We start from the raw sequence: 27,946 nt of genomic DNA on the forward strand, positions 1-27,946 counted from the left end.
TATAGCTGAGATACTCCAGGATTTACACACTGAACTCTGAGTGCTGATTATTAAATACTGTCGGTGTGAAGCAGGCTTGGCTGCAGCCACAAGCTGTAGGGAAGTGGGTTTGCCGTGTCTGAGCCCGGAGCAGGACGGTGCCCTTCTGAATCGGTGGCAGCAAGTGCCTAGCTTGGCAGGGCATGGGGCTTGTCCCATCTGCCTGGGAACGAGCTGCTGTGTCCTGCCTCAGAGCCCCGAGCACCATCCCAACCGCGCTGCTTTGGGGAACTCAAAGCGCAGGCTGCAGTGCCAACCTGCTGTCCCGGTAACGCAGGACAGAGGGCAGGGGTGTGGGTACGAGGGCCGCCTTCCCCGGGGGGCAGCGGGCAGCGCCGCGGGGGTCCGCTTTGCTCGCACCGGGAAGGTTGGGCAGCCAGCCGGCAGCTGCCGCGGCGCTCCCTGGAGAGCGGGGCTGAGGGACGAGGGCTGAGCCCCGACCCCTGCACCCCAGGGCGCTGCTCCCGGCGCCTTTCTCCGCAACCTCAGGAGCGGACGGGGACAGGGCCCTACGGGACACGGATGCGGAGGGAGAGGCCTCGCCTGCCCTGCCCTTGCCCACCCCGTCCCTCTCCCCTTCCTGCGGCGGGTGCGGCCGGGTGAGTCAGCGCCGCGCCGCGGGGACCGGGGGGGCGCCGGGGCGGGGAGGGCCCGCCCGGCCCTACAAAACCCCGCCCGGGCCGCCACCGGCTCCAGCCGCCGCCAGAGCCGTCGCCAGAGCCGCCCTGCCCGCCCGGCCAGGTGAGCCCTCGCCGGGCGCCCCGGCCCCGCTACGCCGCTAGCGCGGAGCGGGAGGAGGCGGCAGCCCCGCGGGGCCGGGTCGGGGTGCGGGTGAGGTCGGGCCGGGCCGCGGTAGCCGCTTCCCCAGCGGGAGCGGAGCGGGCGCTGCGCGGTCGCGGGGCGGTGGCTGGGTGCGGCTGCGGCCATCCTGTGCTTTGCTCCGCTTCCTTCGGCATTACCCGCCCGTTAGTTTCCTGTGCTTGGCTTCGCGTTGAAACGGCGGCCTCCGAGGGCGAGGCTGCCCGCGGAGAGCTTCGTGTGCCCCGCACCGACGATGGGTGTGGCGGCAGCGCTCAGGAAAGAGGAACTGGCCCCAAACTTCGTCAAACTTGCCCAAATACTCTTTTCTTCTCGTTACGGTACAGAAAGGTTCCGCTGATTCTGTAAACTCACTCTCCAGCCCAGAGCCTGGCAGAGACGCGGGCCGTGCTCAGTGGGCAGCCTCGCGGCTGTTGCCGGCGGTGTTCCATCAGCTGGAGCGGGGCTGGAGCTGCTCCTGCGGGCGCGGCGCAGCCCTGAGCCCGCCTGAGCCTCCGCGCCGGGCTCGGCCTGAGCCGGCGGCCCCTTCCCTTCCCTTCTCCCCCAGGGTGTGGCTGCGGCTGCCCCCGCTGCTGCAGATGCAGCCGCTGGCATGGGCAGAAAAGAAGCCTTTGTATAGGGAGCGTTCTGGGTAGCCAGTGCTTCCCAAGCTTTGCCTTTGCTCTCACTTGTGGCCTGCCAGGGAGCCCTGTGCGGTTCCCTGCTCGCAGAGCCAGGCTTGGGAACGGTTCTCCCCCCCGCCCCAGCCATGAGCAGAATTGCTGAGATTTTGCTGCTGCCTTTTGGGTTGTGAGTCAGCTTGGACACCACTTCCTCCTCCCATAGAGAGAAGGGGTAGGGCAAAGGAATGTTGCCATGTACTTTTACTGGAAGAAAAGTGAAATGATTTCAGGATAGTCATGCATATGTGAGTTGTGTTCTTATACATAGCAGCTTTAATTCTGTTTAGTGTTAGTTGTTTTAATGTTCGTATTCAAATGCTGTATCTGCACAGAGATGTGCAGACATTGACATATAGATCAAGCGTGAAAGAATCTTTTGGAACCTTTGTGCCCTTGTGTGATCCATCCTTACATGTGCCTTCTGTTGGTGGAGCTAGTTGTGATAAGCAGCCCTAGTGAGTATAGTTTATATTAGCTTGTGCATGGAATTGTTTGCCCTGTTTAAAAAAGAAATCCTGTAAAGCCTCAGAAGTTAGAATAACTTGTATTTGAAGAAATAAAAGTACTTAGTTTTATATGTGCATAGTATCTTCCTGGAGTGGAACACTTCCTGGGTTATTAGCAGTGTCTGTGGAAGGGAATGGTTGTGGTAGTGTGCTTTAATGGCTTTTGAAATCCTTTTCTTTAAAGCTATTTTTTTCTCCAATTAGTGGTTTTAAATGATCTGCTAAACCTTATCAGGTGATTTGGGGAGATAGAGCGTGGCTCATTTGTACTTGTGGTTAGCACTCTGTAAAAATGAATTATTTTGAGTCCTTATTTCCTTTACTACAGATATTGCAGATCTTCCTTGCTCTCCCTCATCTTCTCCATAGCCAAGCCTTGCCATAGTTTTTGGAGACTTGACACAAATGTGCTCTGAGTGAAAGAGTTTCCATTCTCTCATTCCAGGGATGCCGTTTCTTTGGCTCAGATGTCTGGGAACACCCTTTGCTCAATCTCCTCAATCTCTTAAGTGCTTCTTAAAATGCTAACTCTGCGGATTGAGCAACGTAGTTGTTTGTGCATACCTGACACTTTTTTTTTCCCCCCCCATGGATCACATGGTTCTTCTCTGCTGTGATGTACGTGAACTGCCCCTGGGAATCGAGGTGTGGGGCTGCTCTTAAACACACACTCTTCTGTGACCAGAAGGAATAAGGTGCTGGATGTAGACTAGGCCCAATGTCGTAACAGATTTGCAAAGCAATTATTACTGTGGAGGTTGAGGTAAAAACAAATGCTGTCTCTTTTAGTAGAATAACATTATGATTCAGGATTGCGTAATGTGAATTTAGGAGGAAAACTGGTTCTAGAAACTCGCCTTAAGATATTGAAGTATTAGTTTACAGCTGGAAGGTAGACTTTGATTCTTTTCCAGCATAAGGAAGAACAAGTTAGTGCAAGAGTTTTCTACTTACATGTTCAAACCCGCTCAGGACTTGTCAAAACTACATCAGATAAAATCAGTCCATCGGAGAACAGTGAGAGTCTGTTCTTAAATACATGTACCTTACAAGCAGGGTGTGACAAGAGACGTGGTTGTTCTCTTACTAAAGATTTTTCTCTGCAAAGATTCGAAGTGCAAAAAACTCTCATTTTTTTTTTCTTTTGCCAGCTTGCTGTAGCATTCTTGTGTGCTGAGTTCCAGCTCTACGTGAGGGTGTGTTAGTTCTGTTCCTGGACTCTGTTCAATTTTTTTGTTCCAACAAGCCTGATTCAATGTGGTTTAATTGATTTAGAAACAAGAGTCCTGCAAAAAGCTGTTCAGTCATTGTTTTGTGAAAGATTATGCTTAAATTGCTTTACTTCAGGTTTCACTAGTGTTTTTTAGTTCTTTGTGACAAGGAAGACTGAAGGACTTCAGTTGCTCATCTTTGGTATTGGTTGTGATACTGTCAGAGTACAAAGGTCTCATTGTTAGGCTCTTCATTTTGTTAAGAGTAAACATCAAGAATTGCATAACTCAGTAATATATCATGCCCTTCTAACCAGCATGGTTAATAGTGCCAATAGCAGGTAGTAGTTTATTACACCTTCTGCAGCCTGCCTTTAAAGGACTGGGTTGGATTTTTTGCTCTAAAAAAGATTTATTCTCCAATGACTTAATCCATGACTGTGATTTTCATTCTCTGTCTTGTTTTTTCCTCCCCTGAGATCTTAGTTTTTCCTTGAAGTAATGTTGCTTTTGTTACTTGTAGCTGGGTTGCTTCAAAAGATGAGTTGTTTTCTTTCTGTATTCTAAGTGAGGAAAGGTGTGATTACAACAGTTACACTACAGAAGCCATGTAATTGTATTTCTGAATTTTATTCTCATAACACTTGCTATATCTGCTAAAAGTAAGGATTTATCTGCTTTTCTCTTGATGTAAAGGAGGTTTACAGGATCTATAACAAAAAATAAACACTTGTTCTAGAGTTTTAACCAGATGTTCCTTACTAAGAAACTATTTCAAAGTTCTGGCTCATTCCCTGAGCTCTTGGTTTCAAACTGATCATTGAGTGGAGAGGAGTTTGGTTTGTCTGGGAAATTTGCCTGGGTGGCTAGTACTGCTTGCCTGAGAAGAACCCAATACCATCAAAACAGTGATTGATAGAGGATAAAAAAAGAATCTGTAAACCAGTTGAAAGGACATACCCAGGACTGGCTGCACAATAGCTGGGAATTGACTCACAGGACACGGTGTCTAGGAGCTGGACTGGGGGCACCAGTGGCAGTGTGGAACTGAAGGGAGTGGCACCCACTGAGGCTGAAAATAGTGTAGTTTTGGTTCCAGGCTCAGTTATCAGTTAGTGGAATGTCACTGGTCTTGAGGTGCTGCTGTCCTTTCTCTCCTACCTCTCATTTTCCCTGTTTGATAATGTTATCTGTGCAGCTCGATTGCAGAGTTCCTGAAAAACAAGCTCTAATTTCAGCAGGCAAAATAATGTTTTGCTGCAGGTGCCAACCTGGATGACTAGAAGGTAATGGGAGAGACAATGTCTGTCATTGCAGTAGAGGAATTTGAGAACAGAGTTTTGGCAATACATCAAGCCTCTTAAATATTGCCTACAACCTTCGGAAAAAATTTCCTCCTTAGTTGGGAGACCCTTCCAGTAAAACAGTAGTACAGCTCTGCCAAACTTCCCTGACCAGAAACCAGAGTTGAAAAAAGGCAGGGTATTGTAACATAAGCATATCACATCAGTGTTCATTTCTACAATGTGTATAATCTATCTCAGAGTTGGGGTTTTCCCTGTTTTTCTTTATATATGTTAGCGAGATCGTTGCAGGTTCTAGCACTGGAGCAATTATATTGATTATCGTGCCTCAATGTCTCTTACTTTTGGAGCTATCATTTTAAGAGAGTCCTTTTTACCTAGTATCTGACAATCACATTCCTAACTGGTGTTCGTAGCTTGGCCTTTGACTTTTATTGCTGGGGAGCCACTGCAAACCCATATAATGTTAGAGATATTTGTGGCCTGTGTCCAAGATTAAACATTGAACAGCATTAAGATTTCATAAAATGTCTGCATGAATATAAATAGTTTCAATGTATTCTATGAGTACTTGAGGAACTGAGAATCTGGTTTACATGCTGCTACTTGTTGCTTTTTGGCTTTGAGTTGGATCAGGCTATAAAGTTTCTGCAGTTTTCCTGGTACTGAGTTGTAGGCTTAGTTGATTCTGTTTCTGAGTTAGAGATTCTCCAGTTCTCAAGTTTAAGTATTTAAAATGCTGAAGAAATGGTTTTTTAAAGGAGTAAAGATAAATCTTTATTGTACAACAGAATGAAGACCTCTTAGTATTGCATTATTAATGGTGGTGTGGCTTGGAAACTCTTAAATCTACTTTCTCGCTTGGGATTAGCAGATTCATTGAACTGTGTCACTTTCAGTGCTGCAGTGTTTCAGGACTATGTAACACACTGATGTAATTGTAAATATATTTAAGTCTACTTGATTTATTCTTTTTTTCCTCTTCTTCCAGCATTCTTTCAAGATGTCTACTGTCCATGAAATTTTAAGCAAACTCAGCCTTGAAGGAGATGTAAGTAATATCATCTAAACAGAAAAAGGTTGTTTTACTTAAATGCCTCATCTTATTTCTTATACAGGACCCTCTACTAACAATTGTACTGAGCGGTACAGTTTCCAGGATTCCATACGTCTCTTTTACTTACACTTACATTGACTAATATCGATGACTAACATAGCTAGCAGTAATCAGTTTTCAGTCACAAAGCTGCTGTAAACCATAGGACAATTATATGAGGTGACTAGATTTAATGACAGTTCTAACTGGCCAGCAGCGTGAGCAGTATTTATGTGCTGGGTCATATGGAAGGGGTCACAGGACAAACTGAACGGCTACTTTGCATTTGTGGTCCCTCTTCCAAAGGAACAAGTGAGTTAAGGATGATAAGATGGAAATGTGTTTGCTTTTGCTCATACCTTCTGAGTTTTCCTGGTTTCTTGTTTGGTCATTTCCTTTATCATCAGTTAAAAATGGAGAACATTTCTTAATGGGAATTAAAATTTTGGGGATCTTATTTCTGTAATGGTTGTAACCAAAACCGAACCACCTCTTGAAAAAGCTTATTTTCTCGAATGTGTTTACTCATTTCCTATTTTGAAAAGCTTGCTTGATAGTTCTATTGAAATACCAGAAAGCCACACTCTCTTTTTTTGATTTCTTATGTTGCAACATTGGATGGTAAGGTTAGCAGTGTACTGTCAGGACATCATGCCAGGAATTTGTGTTTCTGTGATTGTTACTGAAGAGGAAGTGAATCCTGCCCTTGCATCATTTCATCATGTTTCTTATAAACTTGCTATACTTTTAAATGTCATAGCTGATAACTCTAGATCTGAGCTAAGTACAAGCAAACTTTTTGCCTATTTTTGTTACTTGTTGCAAAATAAATTGTACCACATGATGTTTGCGAAAGAGCTGTTGCGAAGAATGGGCTGGTGCACTGTAGGTAAGTAGCAAAGCTGGTTTTGTACTGCAAAAGCAGTCAACTCTTCGGATTCCTTGGCTGTGTTTGTTTCAACAGTGAATTACTTTTGGAATAATATTTGAGCAATCTGTAATCAAGGGTAGAAATGTTTCTTCCATGATGCTTCCGAGTAGTTGCAAAAGTCAAATTTAACTATTGTTCCATTTCATCAGAAATCCTGCCATAGAGTGCAAGAAATATCAGGCAGCTGGTTTGTTCTGTTGATCCTAAATTGGAAGCCAGAATTGAGTAGCTAGTTTGCGTAGAGGATTTGCTCAGTTCCCCTAAGCAGTGATTCAGCAAGTTAACTGATGTTAAACACAGTATTTCAACCACCCATTCTTCTCAAAAAAGAGTTTTTAACCTTGAGCACATAGAATGGTCCAGCTGAACCCAAGTCCTGTCTCATGCAACAAGGAATTTGTGTGTTCTGCATCAATGGTATAGCGGTTGTTTTGTTTCAAGACGAAGAAACTGCCTTTGTTAACTGGTCTGGTTGCTTCAGCCTGGTAGTATTTTCTCCTTCCTTTATGAAAAGGAGGGAGTTGAGCTGAAGTTAATCTATGCTTGCAGTTTCTGCATCTGTCCATGGGAGAGTATAGAAAGATTCTGTGGCAAAGATCTTGCTGTTATGCTGCATCGTGTACTCCATCGTTGCACTGGGAATTGGAAGCCTGTATTTTAGTCAAGGCTTTATAGGTTGCTTGCTGCATGATGTCGAGTTAGTCAGTTTTCAAACATGAATGATGATTTTTTTTTTTGAGGACAGGGAATACTGAGATGTAGATACCTTGAAAGGGTCCGGGATTTTTTTAGAAGAAATTAAGCCTTTTCAGCTTTCATGTTAGTGGTATATGCTTCTCCCTCATGTTCTGCTCTTCCCAATAGGATTGAATTAATCAGACTTGGAAGAGGTAAACCTGTTGGAGGACCTCTGAACACACTAGCTATATGGGGAGGAAAAAACCTCTTTCTCTGCATTAATCTGGCCCAGGCTCCTTGTGCAGTTACCCTGAACTTTTATGGCCACATCCAGGAAAATTTTGTATTGAACCAAATGGAAAGTGAGTTGGAAAAACTCTCTTGTCTGAAAACATACAGTACCAGTACTGTGGTACAGTAGTGTACCAGAGTAATTTGAGACCATATAATCTGGGATTCAAATGGCTGCTTTTCATAGGCAGAATGTTCACCCTGATAAGACCTGTGTCTAATCCACTTAAGTACTCAGGACAGTCACCTGAGTACAGTATAATCTTTGTAGCTGCTGAATTTGAAGATGGCCTGTTTACTGGTGGAGTAGGCAGCAGGTGGTTTCTGTCTCTCCTGGGTATTCATACCTACGTGGCACTTCCTGGGTCTTTTGACCAGTGTCAGAGGATCTGAATCCAACTTGTTGCATGCATTGGGTAGAAGGACAAAGGAAAAGACGGCTCCCAAATTGCAAATATGCTATGTATTTTCTCAGTGTACGATATCTTACACTAAAATACTGTGTCCGAATGACTCAAAAGAATACTTAGAGCAGGGTGGAAGGAGAGGTACCAACTCTGCTGAGCTCACCAGATGACCTGCTTCAGATGATTCAGCAGTGCCGGTTAATTAGATAGAAGTGCCACACGATTGTGTATACTCATGAGCCTTGGTTTAGAAATCTTTCAGGCACACGGATATTTTTCTGAGGCTGCATTGCACATATCCATTTACTGTTTCTGTTAGCAATTTGATCTAACAGGAAAGGCTGTGTTTTGTGGTGTGGCTGTGGGCCAAACTGGGGCCGCTTTGCTACATTAAGCTGATGGTAAGAGACAAAAGAAAGAATGATTTGGTTTATTGGTGCTTTTTTGACTTCCCATCTCCACAGCATAACACAGACTGTCTCAAGAAGGCACAGTGGTTGCTGTCAGAGCAATCTGATCAGGACAGTGTGACCTCTACAGGATAGTCAAATGCAATAAAAAAACCATGTAATTTTTTAGTTACAATTTGTCCTCCTTTTAACAATTTACATGTAACAAGATCCTCCAGTCATATTAAGATAGCTTAGTCCTGTTTATGAATATGGTTTTCTGTTGGAGTTGGGGACTGAAACAAACATTTCCGGGAATCTTTACCAAGAAAGCTTAGTCATTCATTCACTTAGGGAACGGCTATGGCAATTTCAGGTGTTAGTCACTACACCTTTCTGCCAGAAGTGTAGGTCTCTAAATTGAACTCAGCTGAGTGGGATTTGTGAATATTTCCCAGCTGTTTACATGAAGATCCATGGTTTAATTTAACCTGCCCATGGGAGGCGATATAAGCTAAACAGCTTACACTGAAGCAGCTGAGAAGAGTTGAATCTCTATTCTGTTGACCTTTTTTTTTGAAGCTGTAATCCTTGCGAGAGGACAGTAATAAATAGCTGATAAAATCTGATAACTTCCAAAATGTTGCAACTGTATTAAGTGAATTTACCTGCAAGTCCTCTTATTCTTAGCAGAGGTAATCTGAAATGTCATTTGGTTTTGTTGGCCTTATGCGGCTGAAACTAAGTATGTGCAGGCAGAGTTTCAAAAGGAGATTGTGAGTAACTTCTGCTTTCTAGGACGGTAGGCTTAAAAAGATTTTTTGGTATTGCCTTTAAAGTCCATGAGATAGGGCAAAAACCTTGTTCTGAGTTATTCATTTTTAATCTTCTCTTTTTAATTGTAGCCTGTAATCCAAAATAAAGTATTGGCTTCAAATCTAAAATGCTTCAGACTTTCAAGGTGGATATTTAATTTTTCTCTGAAGTAGCTTTCTCAATTTCCTTCAGATCTAGCCAGAAAAATCCAGATTGGAGAAAACTGACATTTAGTGAGTAAACTTGGAATGTGTTAGGTTTTTGTTGCAATAATACATGATACCTATTTGTATATATTCTTTGTTATAGTAAGCATTTCTGTGAGTGGATTTCTGGACAACACACATCAGGAGAACAGAGTTTGGGGGCTCTTAGCAGATTTCCATTTTCACATATACTCCGATGGCAGTTCTTGTATTTAAAAATTTGGCCACATACCAGCTAGCTAAGAGGCATGTATTTTATTAACTGGAGCAAGGACAGGATTACATGATTTAACTTGGAGGTTGTTTTTCTTCTTTGTGTTCTAGCATTCTCTCCCACCAAGTGCATATGCCACAGTTAAGGCCTACTCAAATTTTGATGCCGACCGGGATGCTGCAGCTCTGGAAACAGCCATCAAGACCAAAGGTGAGGAACATGAGCTGTGGCTATTTTTTCTACTTGTAAGATAGAATGCTGGCATGAAAAAAAAATTTAAAGAGTACTGTGTCTCAAGACCAACGTTTAAATAGCCTTATTCTAGGATGCCTGTTTTAGGAGGTGTTAGATTTCTGAGACCTCACTGATGAAATCTTGATAGAGTTAGGTTTTGAACTCTGTAAATACATGCTTTAGAATATGCTTTTGAAGTTTGTAGCCAAGAGTTGTTGAGGTTATCACTGAAAATGTCCTCTCTTTTTCTCTTGACTCATCAGTACTTCAAATTCTACTACTTTTCTGCCACTGAGAATGAAGCATCAGCTTCCGTGGCGGTGATTTGGGATGGAGCTCTGAATCATGGATTTCTACTGGATTCTTGAATTGGACATTTCTTTTTCAGCTCTTCAGACAGCTGAATAGGGATGACTTGAACTATTTGGGGTCCAAGAGCGTCCTAGAAACAACAGAATATAGTTTCTGAAATAATGTTGCAGAATTTCAGAGTCAGGGCAATGTGAGAGTCCTCTGCTTCTCTGAGCCAGGCTCTCAGGTAGGCTTCCATCTCCTGCCAGTGCCAGGATTCACCACTTCCACTGAGCAGTGGGAGACCGTGATGGAGCAGGGGACAGAAGCAGCTGCATGGAAAAGCCGGATATAGTGAAACAATCAGGAGTACAGGGAGTCTGAGCTACAGCGCTGGAGTGATAGCTTGCTGGTTCTCCCAGGGCAGTGATCCTCTGTCCTTGTCCTGCTCTGTAGCAAAGAAAGGGGGCGCCACGCTTCCTAGGCTTCCTCCAGGCCAGAGAACCAACAGCTGGGCGTAGCTGAACTGCCAAGTCTTTTGCCTACGTGTCAGGAGAGGGCGAAATTTAAAAGCCAAACAGTTTCTCATCAGAAAGAAATGCTGAATTTTCTGTCGGTGCCAACAAAGCACATGTTGGCTTGCTATAAAATGTAAAATACTGCCCTCCCTTACAAGCACTGGAGAAATCCCTTGTCTAGATTTTGAATCATTTTATGGTTGGTTTTTATTTTAAAAAATCCTCTTGCAAGAGAGGAGTAAATCATCATGTTTGGCAGATGCTTTGTCTGTATGTAGAGTTTTGTCTGGACTTAATAATTTTTTATGGCTCTGATTATAGGGCAAATCTAAACATGTCAAATATACTGCCAGACTTTCAGGATAGGTACAAATTTACACATTTTAACACTCAAGCTATTAATTAAAGCAAAAGGAAATTGCAATACCCTGGGCAGTACAAAAGCTTTTCCAGTCAGGAAAGTCAAGCTCATGTCGTTTTTTCGCTTTGTTCCAGCAAAGATAAGCAGTTTGCTGAGTTTGATTTTAATATAGGTGGAAACATTTGGTTAGAGAGATGATTCCCAACCCTCTGAACAAATAATAGGGAAACTTATTCATGGACCTGCATGTTTGGAGGATTGAGCTTATCTCTGCTTATTAGCTTGTTATCCAGGAACTCTTCTGGGAAGGAGGTGTTAAAGGGGAGAATCTCTTTACGGTTCTAATACTGAATCTTCCACCATGAGGACTCTCTCAAATGAATTATTCCGGGGGGAAATAAAGAACAAGAGTGTTAAGACCTTTCTTCCAGGTTGGTTGGTTGCAAGATATTTTCATCTGGTAATTCAGAAAATTTGCTCAAATGCGGACTCTAGAATATGTGGGGGGGGGTTTCCAAATGAAAATTCTGAATTATTCAGACAAGAATTGGTTTTCTACAAACAGTGATGTAAACAGCTACACAGGGAAATTCTTCTGCAAGAGAATGTCTTAAAATATTTCTGGGAAATATATTCATGCTTTTTGAGCTAAAAATATAACGTTCATAATGAGCAAATAGTCTCTACCCACAGCAGCTACCTTTTTCCTAGGAAGTATCACCAATTCTCTAGCAATTAGTTTGCATTGTATGAGGAAGGTAGAAATAAGCAATGTAGGTTATCATAAAATTGTAGAGAGGAATATGACTTGTTAGTCTTGTTTTAAGACAGCAAGAGACATGTAGCAGGTTATAAATACATATGCAAACTCTTTTTTTGGTTGAGGTGGTCAATTTCCAAAAAAACATGGGCAAAAGAACTGAACGTTTTGGGGGCTTTACTCTATACAGGATAAGGGCTCCCACTGTGTGAAATGCATGCCTTTTCTTTGTTTTGAGAACCTAGGTCTTTATATGCTATAATGGGCCAGGATTTCACAATCATCAGAGTAGTCTTTCAAATTATAGCCTTTATAGCAGTATTGTGGAAACTATATCCTGTGGAGTCTTATCTCTGGGAAAAATCATTTGGGTATGCCTTCTGCATTTTATATAAACAATATGCAAGTACAGTGTTTGCAGTCAGGGAGGGCCAGTTTTCAAAAGTTACCATCTAATTAATTATGCACCTGTTTCCCAGTAATGCAAACTTCCTGAATTGGGCATGTGCAAAATGGGTAAAAATTTACTGGCTAAACAACAGCTGTATATTTTTCGGGCAAAGATACGGGGTAGCATGTCTGATTGTTCTGCTCTATATAATATCTAAATATTTCAACATTCATTCACACTCTTCAAATTAATTCCTCAGAGATTAGCCATCTAATTATCTATTATGGGATCTGTGAGAAATACTTTGTGTTTATTAGGGCTTAGATCTATCTGCAAAAACTATCCTGCACAGATATATTGCCCAGCCCTTTGCTGGGCTTTGAGTGGAGTTGAATTAAATGCAGAGGTTTTATTTGTATATATATCCAACAGTCTAGAAAGGGAGATGTGCAAAAATGGCATTAGATGATATAAAACCAGTTTTTAGTTAGCAAGCCTAGAGTTTGCATAATGCAAATAACTTGTTACAGTTCTGGCTTGGTTTTTTTCTGTAATAAATGTCATTGCTATGCCAGATTAATTGTTATGCTGTTTAGTTTTTCTGTAGTGAGTTCATCTTGTGCCTTAGCATGCCCTTTGTAAATGCTGGGGTTTTGCTCTTTAGGACAAGAGGCTGTTTAATTTCTGTATAATGCTTCATTGTGCCCTGTGTATAGATTAGCTTAAGTATATGAGCCTAAATAGAGGAAACTAACTAACTAGAAGAGTACATACAGAGTATGTTAGGTTTCCTGTTAATTCTTTGTAGGAAAGAAGACTGCTGAAGTGTCTCTTTTCTATTTAAGTGTTATTCCCCAGCATTGTGACTTTGTGTGTCTCAAATACCTCGTGAAATAATTTTATTGTCAGACTAGGTTGCAGCCTAAACCACCACCTTTCGTTGAGGTCTCATAGTATACTTTTTTTATTCCATGACTGGCAGAATTCAAACACAGGAGGAAAGTGCTTAGAACATACATCTTTATAAATTAATTATATCCAGAAATTGGTAAAACAATGGTGAGGTGTAAGCTATAACAGAGGTCTTCTGCAAGTTTTAATTCTCAGTTTATATAGTATATCCATCAGACTTATACCTTTTAACAGAGTTTTTAACATTATGAAGTAAAATTTTAGAGGAAATCTGCTGGCATGTTGCTGGGGGAAGATAGTGCCTGAAATCCACCAAACTGCATCAGTCATATATTCAGAATGTTAATAGTATCAGTAAAGAAATACCTCATTGCAACATGGTTCGGGTTTGAAATCTTGCCAAGCAAAATAGCAGAGCTGAAATTATAGTCTTATTTTATCTATTTTTTTTCCCTTTGAGTCCAGTGGGATCGTAGTTTTATCCAAGGAAAATAAGACACTGCCGATCGTGAGCTCCGTCCAGTAGTCCTAGAACTGTGTTGGTACCAGAGACACTGTGGTGGTGAGGCCTCACAAGGGCTCATCTCTTACATCTCCCACTAATAATTTGAGCTCTGTAGTACCTATGTGCTATTGGAACAGACAGATGTAGCTTCTGGCATTCTGTCCATGCTGTCTTTGAAAAGGAAATTTAAGAGAACAGACTTCTAGTAAATGAGCCAGATGTATGCCAGCCCTTGCAAAATGAAAGTATGTTAGCTCTCTTCGCACCTCATCCATTTTGATGAGAACAATGCTGGTGCTTTTGTTTTGGTCCATGGAAATTCAAGTACAGTGTCTTTTAAACCAAAAAAATTATAAACTCCAACTGATTATTTGGTTATGTTAATTTCCTATTTTTTTTTTCCTGATTGAGCCATAACACTGCGATCTTACCAATGCAACAGATAGCCTCCTTTAGAAGAAAAGTTGTTATTAATCAGAGAGGTTTTTTAAGATCTGCTTCCCCCTCATCAAATACATTTCTGTCTGCAAGGAATTTTCTTGCTTTAAAAAAAATACATGAGCCACAGTGTCTACTTTTTAGTTGCCCATTGATGCAAATGCACTGATTTAAAATGTGCCCAGCGAGAAAAAAATTTGGAAATAAATTTTTGTTTCACTACCCTAAAACTTCCAGAGATTTTAGTGAACCGCAAAGCAAACTGTTGGAGCTGCTCTTCTGCTCCACCCCACCTCAGCAGATGTGAGTCAGCATCCTGTCCATGCAGCACAATTCCCAAGTGTGAAGTACAAGCACTTATTTTCTGTTAAATGCCAGAGCCATGAGTTAACTTCATATTTCCATCCACAAAGCATGCTATTAAGAAACTTGGATGCAGTTGTTTGTGGGATTCTAATCTATCACAATTGTGATTAAACTTGAAAGTGTCTTTTGTCATTTTTGAATACCAAGAATGGTTTAAATTTATAACTTATTAAAAAGCTTCAGACATTGGCTTATGCTGTGGCCCTGCAACAGCTGAAAAGGCCCAACGTCTGTGTGTCTGTCTGTGTGGCCATTTCTGGACTGGGAGAATTAAAATTTTATAAAACGAGAACACTTTAAAATGTGCAGGAGTAGATTATGGCTGAAGTGTGCAGTCAGCACGTTTTCAAACCAAAACTTGTAACTAAGACACAAGGCTTTCCACGCTGGTGAGCTCTGCTCTAGACAGCACCTATGCTGTGTTTATAGTGTCAGAGAATGTAGTAGTACAAAGAGGACAATAACAAGAAAACTTCTTTAACTCCTTGTCGTATGTCTTTGTAGGTGTGGATGAGGTCACCATCATCAACATCCTGACAAACCGCAGCAATGAACAGAGGCAGGATATTGCTTTTGCCTATCAGAGGAGAACCAAAAAGGTAGCAAAATACGAAGAAGTACCAAGTATTAAATACTTTTCTTGGGGACAGATTTTTCAGGGTTTGCATGTTTCACAGTTAACTGGGTATAAACCGGAGATAAGTATAATTTGGTGTATCTTTTCACTATAATTAAAGATGCATCTACTTTGTCCATGCTGTCACAGTTTAGGGCTCGTGGGACTTGCAGATTTGCTGAGTATACACAGCCGGGACAGATACGTGTTGGAGACATTAGTTTTCTAGCACATCCAGAAATCACAAAGGGTGACATGTCAGCCAGCTACAGGATTCTCTGGTGAAATAGTAGTGAAAAGCCATTGAAATAGCTCCGTTAAAGGAGAAGGTGACAGAGAGATGCTTTAGGGGATTGTTTGTTTGTTAAGGCAACTCAGCATAAGGAAAATATTCTGTTCTGTTCACAGAGCTAGGTTAAATCAGAAAAGACTGAAGTCGGTTGTGCTACAAATGCTACAGATATGGAACAAAGTCAATATAATGGGTTGACCTATCACAAGGTATTATCCTGTCAGAAATACCTTAGGTACTGACCTATTGGTGTAGAGAAATCTGTAAAATGTGGGCAGAATTCTGCGCAATGAGTCTTGCTGTTTGGAACACAAGAGCTGTTCTCTTCACTTTTGAGGTTTTGAGAAACTTACCATAGTTGAAATTTTATGCCCACGAAAAAGGGGAAACCTGTATAGAGTTAGAATTATGATGCATGTATCTCTTTCAAGTTGGCCAGACCCAAATGGTAGTCCTCCAATAGCAGCCCAGAATGCTCCTCAGAAACCAAATGTAAATCTAGAGTTAAATTTTGGAAATTCACCAGGTTTTATGCATGGCTGACACAGCCACAGGCAGAAGCACACACAAGTTGGATGCATGCGTGTGTGCACACGGCTGCACCCTGGCAGTCACACCCTGGGGCGCTGGGACAACCATGCCTGTCAGTGGACCCTAGTACTGAAATGTGTCACTTAAATGTTTTGCATGAGCACAAAAATGCACAGGCAAGAAATTCTGCAACTTAATGTCAATGTTTCTCGCCTTTTTTCCTTGCTGTGATGCAAGAGCAAACTGAATTTACCAAGTTTAACAAGTGTCAAAGAAAAAACAGTCTGTAGTAACAGTGGAAATTTGCAGTAGAAACCCCTCAGTGAAATAAACAGCTGAATGGCAAGAGGAGAAGTGGGATATGAAAAGACATGTAGGTAAGTCTTTTAGGGACAGTCTCTCATCATGTTCTTTGGCAACAGGTTGTGCAGATTTCTTGGGCAATGTGTTGTGTTGTACTAGGCTGCTCATTTTGTGTGTTGCAGGATTTCTCGATAGATCATGGTGATTTTTAAAAGTTGCAGATCTACTTTTCAGTCCTTTGAGCTGAGCTGTGTCTAATGGAAACTATTGGTTATCTTGAGGAACAGTGTTTGATCTATGCAATCTTTCCCTATCGCCAGCAGTAGCAGAGCTACCAGTGAATACTGGGGGTTCTGCATGTGTCTTCATGTGCGTGGTCAGTCCCAGCTGCTGCCAATAATTTCTGACTTTCGAATGAACTGCTTTGAACTCCTTTGGAACACCTAGTGAAACCGTTTCACTTTGCTATTTTTAAATTAACAATGTCTGTCAGTGAACTGCTTCCCACTGCCCCCTCAGAGCGCTCCTGGCCATGGCAGAGTGGAGACCCTGCTTTCCTGGCAGGGGAAGAAGACATCATTTCTCCAAGAAGCTTGCTAATACGGGGGCAGGTGCTTGGTTCAGTTTGAGGTGTTTTGTTGCAATTAATTTGGTAAATCCTACTGTAGTTATTTGTGTTTCCTTTAGCCTTCACACCAAAGTGCAAAGATCACAAAAACTTCACTCTACTAATTGGAATTAATCACATTGTCCTAAAATTTGTTATAAAGATTGTGGTATCTTTGCTGTTTCAGCTGCTGTCTGAAGAACCTGTTTTCACAAAAGTAAATGGTGGAACACTGTATCCAAAATTGAGTTATTATACTAAAATGTTGCTTAGATTAGGGCAGCTAGATGCCCCAAACCCCTACTCATGCTCTTGGTCAATCCATGCAATAAGGGCATACTCTATTAGCATGTATTAGTGCCCTGGATTAGCGGCTCTGGAAACGAACAAAGTGCCTTGTGTCTTTATCTCTCTGGCACAAACTCCTCAGAAATTTTGCTGAAGTCACTTTCTCTACCCCTGTTTCTCCTGCCCCTCAAGCTCACAAATTGTTACTGTAGAAACCAGCAACTGAAATGCAGCAATTCCTTTCTGAATGATACAGATTTATTAATAACTTCAGCTCAGGGAATACATAGATCTGTGTGAAAGCCAGACTCGATCCCAGGGATTTCAACTTTGTAACTACACTCCAATGAAGCTGATATTAGCATTATTCAAGTGGCATCTGAAACCCATAAAAGAGCACATGACTCTGAGTTTGTTTGCTGCAGATTTGCCTGCATCCTGCAAAGTGGACATACCTGACTGTTTCTTTATCTAGGATTGTCTGACAACAGTAGAGACTTTGGCTACACGTTTCTGATAGTGTCCTTGAAGACAGGGATAATTTTTCTGTGCTCAGGGACAATTTTTTTCTCTTTCAGCTGGACGTTTGCAAACTGGGCCCGTGCAGTGGAATAACTGTGCAGTCAATTTTCCGATGTCTCAGCTAGTAAAGGGTTAGGGTAACAGGAAAAACACAAATAATACAGTGCTACTGGGAAAACTGTAGGAGTATGATGGAGAAGCACTGACCGCAGGGAGTCAAACTCAGATCCATCTGTGCTTATTAGCTCCAACAGAGTGACAGTGCTTCAAGACTAGAGCGGAGCTGTTGAGATGTGTCTGCACCGTGCTTCCCAGCACTTTGTCAGCCATCAGTGGATTTCTTCTCGCTTTCAAAGGATGAGAAAAAATTCCTTTGCCCTAATTTCTTTCGTAGTCTTTTGCAGAAGAAAAGCTCTTTATGTTCTGTTTCCTTGTCAATTGTATAAGAAACACTGTTGCAGGCTTGGAGACTTAAAGCACTACAGGCTGAATTCTCTGGAGATCAGAAGAGAGCTTTAATTTTTTTCTTCCATCATCCCTCCTTTTTTACAGGAACTTTCTGCAGCGCTCAAGTCTGCCCTGTCAGGTCATTTGGAGGCAGTGATCTTGGGCTTGCTGAAGACGCCAGCACAGTATGATGCCTCTGAATTGAAAGCTGCCATGAAGGTAAATGAGTTTTGAAATTTAATTACGTTAGTCTGATGTCACTGTCTCAAGAATGAGTATGGACTTCATATACAAGGCCACAGTTTTCAAATGTGTCCACTGATTATTTTTTCTTTTTAGTATTACAGTTTAAGTATCCAGCTGCAAGGCATCCAAAACGAGAAAAATTCTGGAACCATGTGATTTTAAATTCTTAATTCAATCCTCTCTTTAAGGAAAAAAATAATTTTCATCAGGTTGGGAATAACTGAGGCTACTCTGGCTAGGTGCTGCTTTGCCGATTGCTCTTAAAAACAGTATACAGGTCCATAGTACAAAAAACCCCGTTAAGACAGCAGCTGTAAGCTGGAGCCATTAAATCCTCTGCTAACACTTACAGGCTTAAACAGTAGTTTCCAATTACTGGGTCGTATCACTAACCTTGAAAGAACATCCAAAGACCTGCCTCTGTGTGGACCATGAGGAGGATGAGGAATGGGGCATCAAAAGCAGTCTTTGGAGAAACAGCACAGCAGTGAGTCACTGTGTTTAGTTCCCTACAATCACAGGCAAGTATGGAATAGATTGCTAGTTTAGAAATATCTACAGGCCACTGAAACAAGACTTTGAGAGGTGCTCATGCCAGTGCATTCACCTTTCTAAGCGAACTAGGGTTAGGGAATTTGTATTTGTAATCATCACTTAAGTTCTGAATGTTCCTGATCAGGTTTGGGTTTTCTTTAAATAATTTAAAACCAAATATGGAAATGTGGCAGCTGAAATTCAGAACAAGACAAAAAACAATTAATTACTTTCTCTAGACTATGAAAAAGAAGTTAAAAACCAAACAAAACCACCACCACCCCCCCAAAACAAACAAACAAACAAACAAAAACCAAAACCAAAACCCAAACAAAAAACCAAACAAAAACCACAAACAAACAAACCTACAAAACCAAAACCAAACAAAGAACTCAAACTCATAAAACCCAACCCACTACAGAGATGGTAACTCTTTAATTATGGGCCAAATCCCTTCTTTGACTAATCAGATGCTGCCCTCTTCTGGTTTTAAATAGAGGCTATCCATAATTTACTGTGAGGCAGATTAGTTTGGTTTTTGTTCTTTTTGTTCTTGTTGTTTGTTTTGTTTTTTAAATCTCTTACATCTGCTATGTTATATAATATATATTAAATATATAATATATATATAGGATGACCATATACTTATGTAGCATTTATGCTATATTTGCAGCCCAAAGACCAAGCCATTACCTCAGAGTAACCACAAATGTCAAATATTCCATTTTCTCCTGAGGTCAGCTGTTCCCAACTCCCAGACACTTAGTCTCATGTTCTGAATTTGCCTGAGCTGAAGTTTGACTTGATACATAGAGAGCGTAATAAGCTGTGACGTGGGAGTCAAGGCTGGGTATAGCGAAGTTATCACTGAGGAGTTAATGATTTTTCTGGTACACATTCTTACAAAATACTTTTAAAAATATTTAGAAAATCTTAATTTTTTTTTTTAGCCTTCGTTTCTCCCCCAGATACCTATTAAAAGCACTCTGTCAAAAGCTTTCCTAATTTTTTTAACTGTAGCCATTTTTATAAAATTACTTGGGTTTAGTCCTCTCTTTTTTTTTTTTTTTTTTTTTCTTTCTTCAATAGAGACAGTTTCTCCAAGAGGGTAGTTTTCTACACAATTACCTCTATTTTCCACATGTGAAAGACTGCAGCATGAGAAGTTTTCCCAAGATACTACCCAGCAGACTCCTCTTGGAGTCCTGTGAAAACCGTGTCCATTTTTACCACATACCAAATGACATTCTGTTCTAGGTGGGCTTAACAAACAGCATCCTAACAGGAGGCATAAGAGTGTTTTTTCTGTCTGCTCATGCTGCTGGAAGATGAGGCTAACAGATTAGCATAAGCATGGTTCATCGGTAGGTATCAGAAAGAAAACAGAATGGAAAAAATTGCCAGTGAAGTCTATTTTTTAAAAAGTTTCTTTTCAATATACCGAGGCATCTGGCTGCCAGATAGTGTTACCAACTAGTAAGTCAGACATCCTCAGTGGTCACTGGAGAGAGAAGTGTCTTCATCTCATGCAAGTTCGTCTTCTGTTCTGAGCGTGTCCTTCAGAGTTTCCTGTCTTTCTCCAGGAACAAGAATATTGCAATGTTGTTAGCATATTTTCTTTTTAACTTGGCTGTTTCTCTATATAAAATAATTGAATGAGGTTTAGCGCACATTGATCAAGCCACATTATTTTGGAGTATCTGAGCCACTATAAGGTTTAGTTGATATTAATTTTTAAACAGTAGTGATGCAGCTCAGTTCAAAGTACTGGTTCTTCATTGACCTTGATCACAAAAGCGGCTTTGAAGTATTATATGAGACCTTACAATTCATTCAGCTTGTTTAAAAATAGAAAATCTGAATATTTAGTTTATCCTACTAAATATATTGTTGTTTCTTAATATAACTAATAGTAATATTGTTTCATCTGTATTTGTGCATCGCAAAGTACATGGGAAATATGGACAATTCAAGAGGGGCTGTTTATTAGCTAGAAATTGAGAACATGCTTACATCTTTGCTGGCTTGGAGACAAGGCCAACGTTAACGTTGGTGTCATCCTTGGGTTTGCATTTATAGTGGAGGAGATGTATGGAGGGAGGTGGGGGAGTTGTATGGAGGGAGGTGGGGAAGAAAAGCAGGGAAGAACAAGTTGATTTGCTGCCTATTTGCACGTGAAGAACCACATTTTCTTCCTGTGCTCTCAATGGACAGAAAACAGTCACACGTATACCGTGATAAGTTGAACTCATCCAGTTACGCCGGTGGGGCCACTGAGTGGTACAGACACTCACAGCAAATGGACATTGCCCAGAAATAGTATCTACAGGATCTCAAAGCTGTTGGAGTAGTGTTTGGCAACTAAAAATGTTCAATCTGGGGTTTGTCAGGCTCAGTTAGCAAAAAGTACCCCTGAATGGTTGTGAAACTGTTAGAGTGGGAGAAAGGAGATGTCTGTAAAATATCCTCAAACCATTCAAGCTTGCCTGTTCATTTCTAGCGCCTCACTGAATCATTCATGTATTGCAGGGTCTGGGAACTGATGAAGACACGCTCATTGAAATCATCTGCTCACGAACAAATCAGGAGCTTAGTGAAATTAACAGAGTCTACAGGGAAAGTAAGTTTACTTTGAAAGTTTCAATCTATGTTTTACACTAAGTTACATTGATAAGTTCCCCTCAGCGCATGTTTGATTATTAGGGTCACTTACACAACATCTGCCTTGATTCTCTGGCGGTTGGACAGAAGATACTATTTTGTATTGGTGTCCTGGACATTTGTGTGTGTTTATATAGTTTTATCTTGTTGCTTGGTAACATGCAAACTAGAGAACATATACTACTCATACAAGTTGTGCCTACGTAGGGTCTTTTTGTAAGCTGCAGAGATAGCTTAGTGACAGAATAGTCACAGTGCATAGTGACAGAATTAATGATGTTAGATTTATGGATTCTAGGATCATTTAAGTAATAAGAGGATGAATCTGAAATCTACTGAAAGATGCTTGTAAGTTTATTTGGTGGACCTGCCAGAAAAGATGTGAAATGAAACTTCATAAAAGCATATATTCTGTTTTTCAGTTTTTCTAAAGTATGTTATCTGGTTGAAGCTGCAATTCTTACTTGTTTACAAGTAGGTATGAGTGAAAAAAAATATTACTTTTTCTTTAATATTCCTTATATTTTTATATTGGCCATTCTGTTTGAGTTTATTGCAATTCAGCGTGTAGCTGTGTAGTCCCTGTTTGTTTCCCTGAGCTTCAGAGTTGAGCTTCACCATGAATAGGCTGAAATGTAGAAAATTGCTGTGTGCTAATGCTTAATAGTTGTCAAGCAATTCTGGTAAGGTGCTGGATAAGTCAAACATCACAAGCAACACCAATGTAGTCTTAATGGCTGGTATAAAAAAAAAAAAAAAAAGTATCACCAAAGAGAATATTGCTGCTGTATATTAGGTTGCTGTTGAAAAGAAGAGAGAATGTGATTTTGTAGCAATATAGAATATGACCACTTGGAAAGCAATGAAAATGTTTAGGTACCAGACCAGAATCACACATAGCGTTCCTTTGGTTTATCATATCAGCTTTTGTCTCTTGCATTAAACTTGTAGTTGCAGTTGTCCAGTCATAAATCCACAAGTGGAGAAAGCCTAAATGCTGTGTGTATCAAACAAGCGAACATTAACTGGTAGCTAAGAATGATCTAACAGAATATTGAGCTTAAAACAATATTCCCTTCCTTTTAAAAGTCTTAGCCTTTCCTGTTATCTTTCCAAGGCAAACTTTGATTGCAAGGCAGCTCTCATGACTAGCTGGTAGGAATGTAGTTTCTGTTGTATGCAAGCATGCATTTGTTTTCATTGTCTTCCACATGTGACTTAGATTGTAACTGTTTGTATATGTGCATAAAACACAGTAATTAGCAGCTGTTCTTCCTGTAAAGGAGTATTTGTAGGACACCATTTACTTGAAAATAATTTTTTGTTTCCTAGTGTACAAGACAGAACTGGAAAAGGACATTATATCAGACACATCTGGTGACTTCCGCAAGCTAATGGTTGCCCTGGCCAAGGTAGGTCTGTTCGTATTTTTCCACTTTTCCTAATATGCCTGCCCTTTGGTAACTGATTGATGGCTGCCAGTAAAACAGTTGGTTTTCTATTCACTTTTAAATTTCCTTATATTTTCACTGTCTTTTGGGGAAAAAAATTTCAAATGTTGAAGGGCAAAGTATTTCAACAGAAATGCAGCATTCATAGCAGCAGCTCCATAATGGAGATGGAGCATACTGTTACTTATTTAGCAAATTCAGATTAGAAGAATCAAAGAGAAAAGAATATGTAGAGAGCAAACTGCTTACTGTCTGTTAAACCTCTTCTAAATACTGCTATCCTTGTTTGAAGGGCAAAAGGTGTGAAGATAGCTCCGTGATTGATTATGAGCTGATTGACCAAGATGCCAGGGTAAGTGCTGGTAATGACCATTAAATGTCTGAAGTTGATCAAGCTTTTGGGGATATTGAAAGTAAAAGTGCTGTGGGAGTGAGAAGTACTTGTGAAAGTGGGTGTGTATATTTCAGATTGTTTTGCACAGTAATGCTTGCATGCTATCAAGGTATCTGCCACTCGCAATCTTGATACTTTCAATTATCAGTTTTTGTGGGCTACTTACCCACTAGTACCTGTACAGAAGCTCTCTGGTGTTTCCCTTAGGCATATTGAGAAAAAGAGCCTTTAACAAAAGGAAACACGTACATTGTGAAGACTGGTTGTAACCAAGTAATTGTGTAAGACTGAGAGACGTATCATTGAACTTAGTGGCTGGTAATGCTTGTTTATTACATCTCTATCTGTCTTACTACATCTGTAGCTGTCAAGAGCAGTTCTGCTGAGGTAACAGAGCTAAATATAGAGTGAAACATGTACATAGAGGTAAATGCAAAGTAATTAGGCATTGCTTCAGATTAGATCCATAGGTCTTCTCCTTGGTGGTCTGCCCAACCTGGGGCCTTTTGTGTTTCTCCCTCTGACACAGTTCCAGTAATTCTTGTTTTCCAGTAAGGAGATTGTATCCATTTGCAATGGCTTCTTGTGTAACTCTTGATTTTCATGATTTTGCTTTCATTCTAATCCCAGGAGCTCTATGATGCTGGTGTGAAGAGAAAGGGGACCGATGTCCCCAAATGGATCAGCATTATGACTGAAAGAAGTGTCCCCCACCTGCAGAAAGGTACTAGTCAAGACACAGATTTTTTTCCTATAAGAGAAAATTATACCAAAGTAGTAACTGTTTTGTCCCAGATATCATTGAAATGAATGTGAAAAGCACTCATGAAACACAGGAGATCTCCTAAATCTTAATTCATGTCCAGGCTGGTTTTTTTAATATAGTTATTTCTGCAGATGTGTTAATCTCACAGATCGCATGTATGTAGAGCTCTTTTTTACACAGGAGAAAAAAAGGCTCAATTTTATGTCACATACACTGAGAACAAAAATGTTACAAATCTAGAAAACGTGGCTGCAAGAGACCTCGATAAATCCTTTAGCTTTTCCTTCTGTCTTAGAGTAGCTTAGCCATATCATGTGTTTAAATCTGACAGTGAAGAATCTCAAAAGCAGCTCTGATACTGCTGTAAGAAACACATGGGAACGCCGTTTAAAGACTTTTCAGACCCTAAATCACCGTTGTTTAAAAAACCACAAATACAGGATTAAGATGGTATTTTGCCAGATAATAGAGATGTTCAAAGAAAACAAAAAGGCCATAGCATGCGAACTTTACTGTTAGCTAACAAACTTAGGCTGTACTTAAGATGAAGTCCTCAGAAGGACTTGGACAGATAATTTTTAATCGTATGTCTCCACTTTGCTCTCTCTCATGTTTTTACCAGTTCTTGGTCTGGCTTGATTTCACCTGTTTTCTTGCTTGTGATAGTGTTTGACAGGTACAAGAGTTACAGCCCATATGATATGTTGGAGAGCATCAAGAAGGAGGTTAAGGGAGATTTGGAGAATGCCTTCCTTAATCTTGGTGAGTTACCCTAAAAAGTATCTTCAGGAGTTTTTTTCAGTGCCCTTGCAGTGCATCGTGTTAAGGATAGAGCCCGGCTTGCTCTGTGTTGCTGAACGAGAAAGAAACTGGAAGTGCTGGCATTATTTGATCTGCTAGTGTATTTTAGGATATTACAAGTATTGTATTTCTGCCCTCTGCAAAATATAAACCTTGCCTTCCAGATGAAAATAAAAATGCATGCGTTTTGTGATCTGTTGTTAGTTCCACTTTTGTCTGATACAGAGATGTAATGTTTGTTTCCTCAAACAAACAAACAAAGAGGTTGGAACTGTAGCTGAACATAATAAATGTTCAATATAGACATAGGCAGGAGAGAGAGCAGTGTGTGTGTGAGAGAAGATGCGCGGTGGAGGATGCTAGAGGCTAGTAAGAGACCTGATTTGGCATTGAATTCTCTGAAACAGGGAGACAGGGTGTGAGGGTGCTGTGGCATGAGATAAAGATGACAAGGATGTCACCAAGTTTAAGAAGAAACTCTTCAAGAGGAAAATCCATTTCAGACTAAGGGTGAACTGAGAGTTTTGTAATGCAAGTAGAGAATAAACAGAGCTCAGCCTTGAAAGAGAGACTTCTCATGGATTCGCATATAATGCCTGTTTTCAGAAAAGAGGTTGCTTATTGGAGTGGAAGAATGAAATGTGTGTGTGGAGGAGAGCTAATATTCTGAAATGATACTAGCAATGGAGGGAAACACTTTCTCAGATTGTAAGCATTTGTGGTTCAATTACAAGCTTAGCCCAACAACTTCTAAGTAACAACTCAGGTAAAAATAACTTCTAAATATGTCCTTTTAGAGAAACTTTTGCAGAAAACCTTATTTTGCCTACTTATCACATCATTAAAAATGGCTCCAAGATTCTGTGTGGTGCTATTCCATGTATGGTCAGGATGTTCAACTATTCTTATCCCTCTTTTCAGTCCAGTGCATTCAGAACAAGCAGCTGTACTTTGCGGACAGACTGTACGATTCTATGAAGGTAGAGAAAACTGCTCTTTCTACTAATTTCTTTCTTGCTGTTGTTTCATCAAATTTTGATTTCTTAGGCACTTCTATTCATATGATGTGTGACTGGCATGTGAATAAATTAATAATGATTTTGTATTGTTCAAAAGCATTCTTTAACAGTTAGGAGCCTAGACCGTCTATTTAGATGCATCTGGTATAGGGAAATACAGGAAAGGGTCTCATAATAATGATCTGTATTAGATCAGTTGATTATAATTAGAAAAGTTAGACACACATTTTGCAGGTAACCAAGATCTGATAGCAGAAAAAGCTGTTTATTGAAGTGCCAAAATAAGACACAAAATTTGCCTCAAAACATGTTCTCAAGAAAAGGGATGGAAGAGAAATGCCTGGTGACAGATGTTAGGCAACACCAGGAGGGGACCTCCTGGTGAACCAGAATTGCTGCTGACAGTCTTAAGTAGCTAGATTTCTGACTGGAAGTTGGTCAAACACTACTGATGAGAAAGGTGTGTCCGTGCTCAAATTCCTGGATCACAATAATGACCTTAGTTGAAAGATTTAATTTATTGTAGCTTTTATTGCTACGTACCAGTTGCCTGTAGTTTGCTGTCTTACCATTGGGTACAGTGGCCTCTTATGCGTTTCAGCTATTACAGTTATAAATGTGTATCTGATTGTAGGGCAAGGGAACTCGTGACAAGGTTCTGATCAGGATTATGGTCTCCCGCTGTGAGGTCGACATGCTGAAAATTAAGAGTGAATTCAAGAGGAAGTACGGAAAATCTCTCTATTATTTCATCCAGGTAAGTTTTTCAGCTTTCTTTTTTTTATCAGTTGTATGGACCTCTGCAGCAGTCTTCATTGGATTAATTGTACCATTAGATTTCATGGGAGGTGTTTTAGAGGCTGCAGTGAGAATAATTATCCATACACTATTGAAAAACCCACCTTTAACTTTACAGTCTACAGCTGGTGTAACTCCTGGCAGCCACTTGCAGGCTTTGTGCAATCATCTGATGTCTTATGAAGGAAAATTCTGTTCACCTGACCCTGTCCTCAGACCAAGAAAAACCAGAATTGTTCTGTGATAGCTGAATGAAAACAGAGCATCCAAGTTGCTGCTCCCTTTGATTTCATTGCCCGAGGAGTAGGCTTTTTAACTAGAGTGATATTTTTGTCTGTTTCTGTGATTGGGCAGGAGCTACAGGTGCTAGGTTTTATTTAACTTGGTGCATAGGTAAAGAGCTTGTGCATCTGTTTAAAAACTAGTCTTCTACCCACCCTCACAACAGCATATGATACATTCTTCCTTGTGTAGATGAAGTTGCAACAAAATCTTAAGCCAACATCTTTTTATGAAGGTGTCAATTTTAGATTTTAAACAAATTTTTAAAATTGTGAACTTGATGTATGACTTTTGCAGTGATTGGTGAGAAGGAACAGAATCGAGTCCTTCAGCTTTAGTTTGTTGCGTTGCTCTTTTATATACCAAAATTTATCTCCTTTCTTGACCTTGCATGGCAAGAATGATAAATAATTTCAATCCACACATAAGTAAAACTCAGTCTAGGTAGTCTCCTTCAGGCTGACAAGGCTTCAACTGCTAAACATATTCTGTCCCAGAGGTTTAGAATATAATGCATATACTTTCATATTTTGTGACCGTTTCCTCATACGTCTTTTGTATTTTTCTTCTCTTGCTGTACAGCAAGACACAAAGGGGGATTACCAGAGGGCGCTGCTGAACCTGTGTGGTGGAGAGGACTGAAAACTGTGATGGAAGAAACCCAAATCCAGAGACATGTCTTTTTTGCTCTCCATTTTACTGTAATCCTAGGAAAAAATGACTCGCCTAGCTAACCTTGAGTTGCCTTTATATCTGCTGCAGCAGTGATGTAGAATGCTTTCTGGTGCTTGTGCGTCTCTCAGCAGTAGTGAGTGCTCTGCTTGGCTCTGCCCACGTCCTAACAGTGCATAGCCAGAGAAACTAACCCTGCATGGATAAACGGGGTTACAGGTGCTTGTGAAAGACTCTGCCTCTCTGTGCAATGTTTCTAATAAAACAGAAATAAACCCGAAGTTTTACTTTAAGAAGATGTGTCTCTCTCAGAATTTGAAAACTCTGTGAACAATTGATACGTGTTCAGCCTTTGCTGTCTATTTTGTATT

At 40.6% G+C, this 27,946-nt stretch overlaps 1 protein-coding gene across 1 annotated transcript; it reads left to right on the forward strand.

Moving 5' to 3' along the window:
- The first annotated feature begins 696 nt into the window (after nt 1-696).
- Nucleotides 697-27,871, forward strand: ANXA2 (annexin A2). The gene is made up of 13 exons (XM_065641860.1): nt 697-780; nt 5,533-5,592; nt 9,680-9,779; nt 14,850-14,944; nt 18,057-18,170; nt 21,261-21,351; nt 22,725-22,804; nt 23,136-23,195; nt 23,868-23,961; nt 24,670-24,765; nt 25,726-25,784; nt 26,458-26,580; nt 27,486-27,871. The coding sequence occupies exons 2-13, from the start codon at nt 5,545-5,547 to the stop codon at nt 27,543-27,545; spliced, it is 1,020 nt and encodes a 339-aa protein (XP_065497932.1). The 5' UTR covers nt 697-780; nt 5,533-5,544; the 3' UTR covers nt 27,546-27,871.
- The last annotated feature ends 75 nt before the right edge of the window (nt 27,872-27,946 follow it).

This window comes from Caloenas nicobarica, chromosome 10 (assembly GCF_036013445.1).
Source record: "Caloenas nicobarica isolate bCalNic1 chromosome 10, bCalNic1.hap1, whole genome shotgun sequence".
Lineage (NCBI taxonomy): Eukaryota > Metazoa > Chordata > Aves > Columbiformes > Columbidae > Caloenas > Caloenas nicobarica.

What these genes read in the sequence shown, in the direction of transcription:
- ANXA2 (XM_065641860.1), top strand. Translation starts at nt 5,545, where the DNA reads ATGTCTACTGTCCATGAAATTTTAAGCAAACTCAGCCTTGAAGGAGAT. An exon ending in ATCAGAGGAGAACCAAAAAG is followed by an intron (nt 14,945 to 18,056) that starts GTAGCAAAATAC and finishes CCTTTTTTACAG; the next exon opens with GAACTTTCTGCAGCGCTCAA. An exon ending in AATTGAAAGCTGCCATGAAG is followed by an intron (nt 18,171 to 21,260) that starts GTAAATGAGTTT and finishes CATGTATTGCAG; the next exon opens with GGTCTGGGAACTGATGAAGA.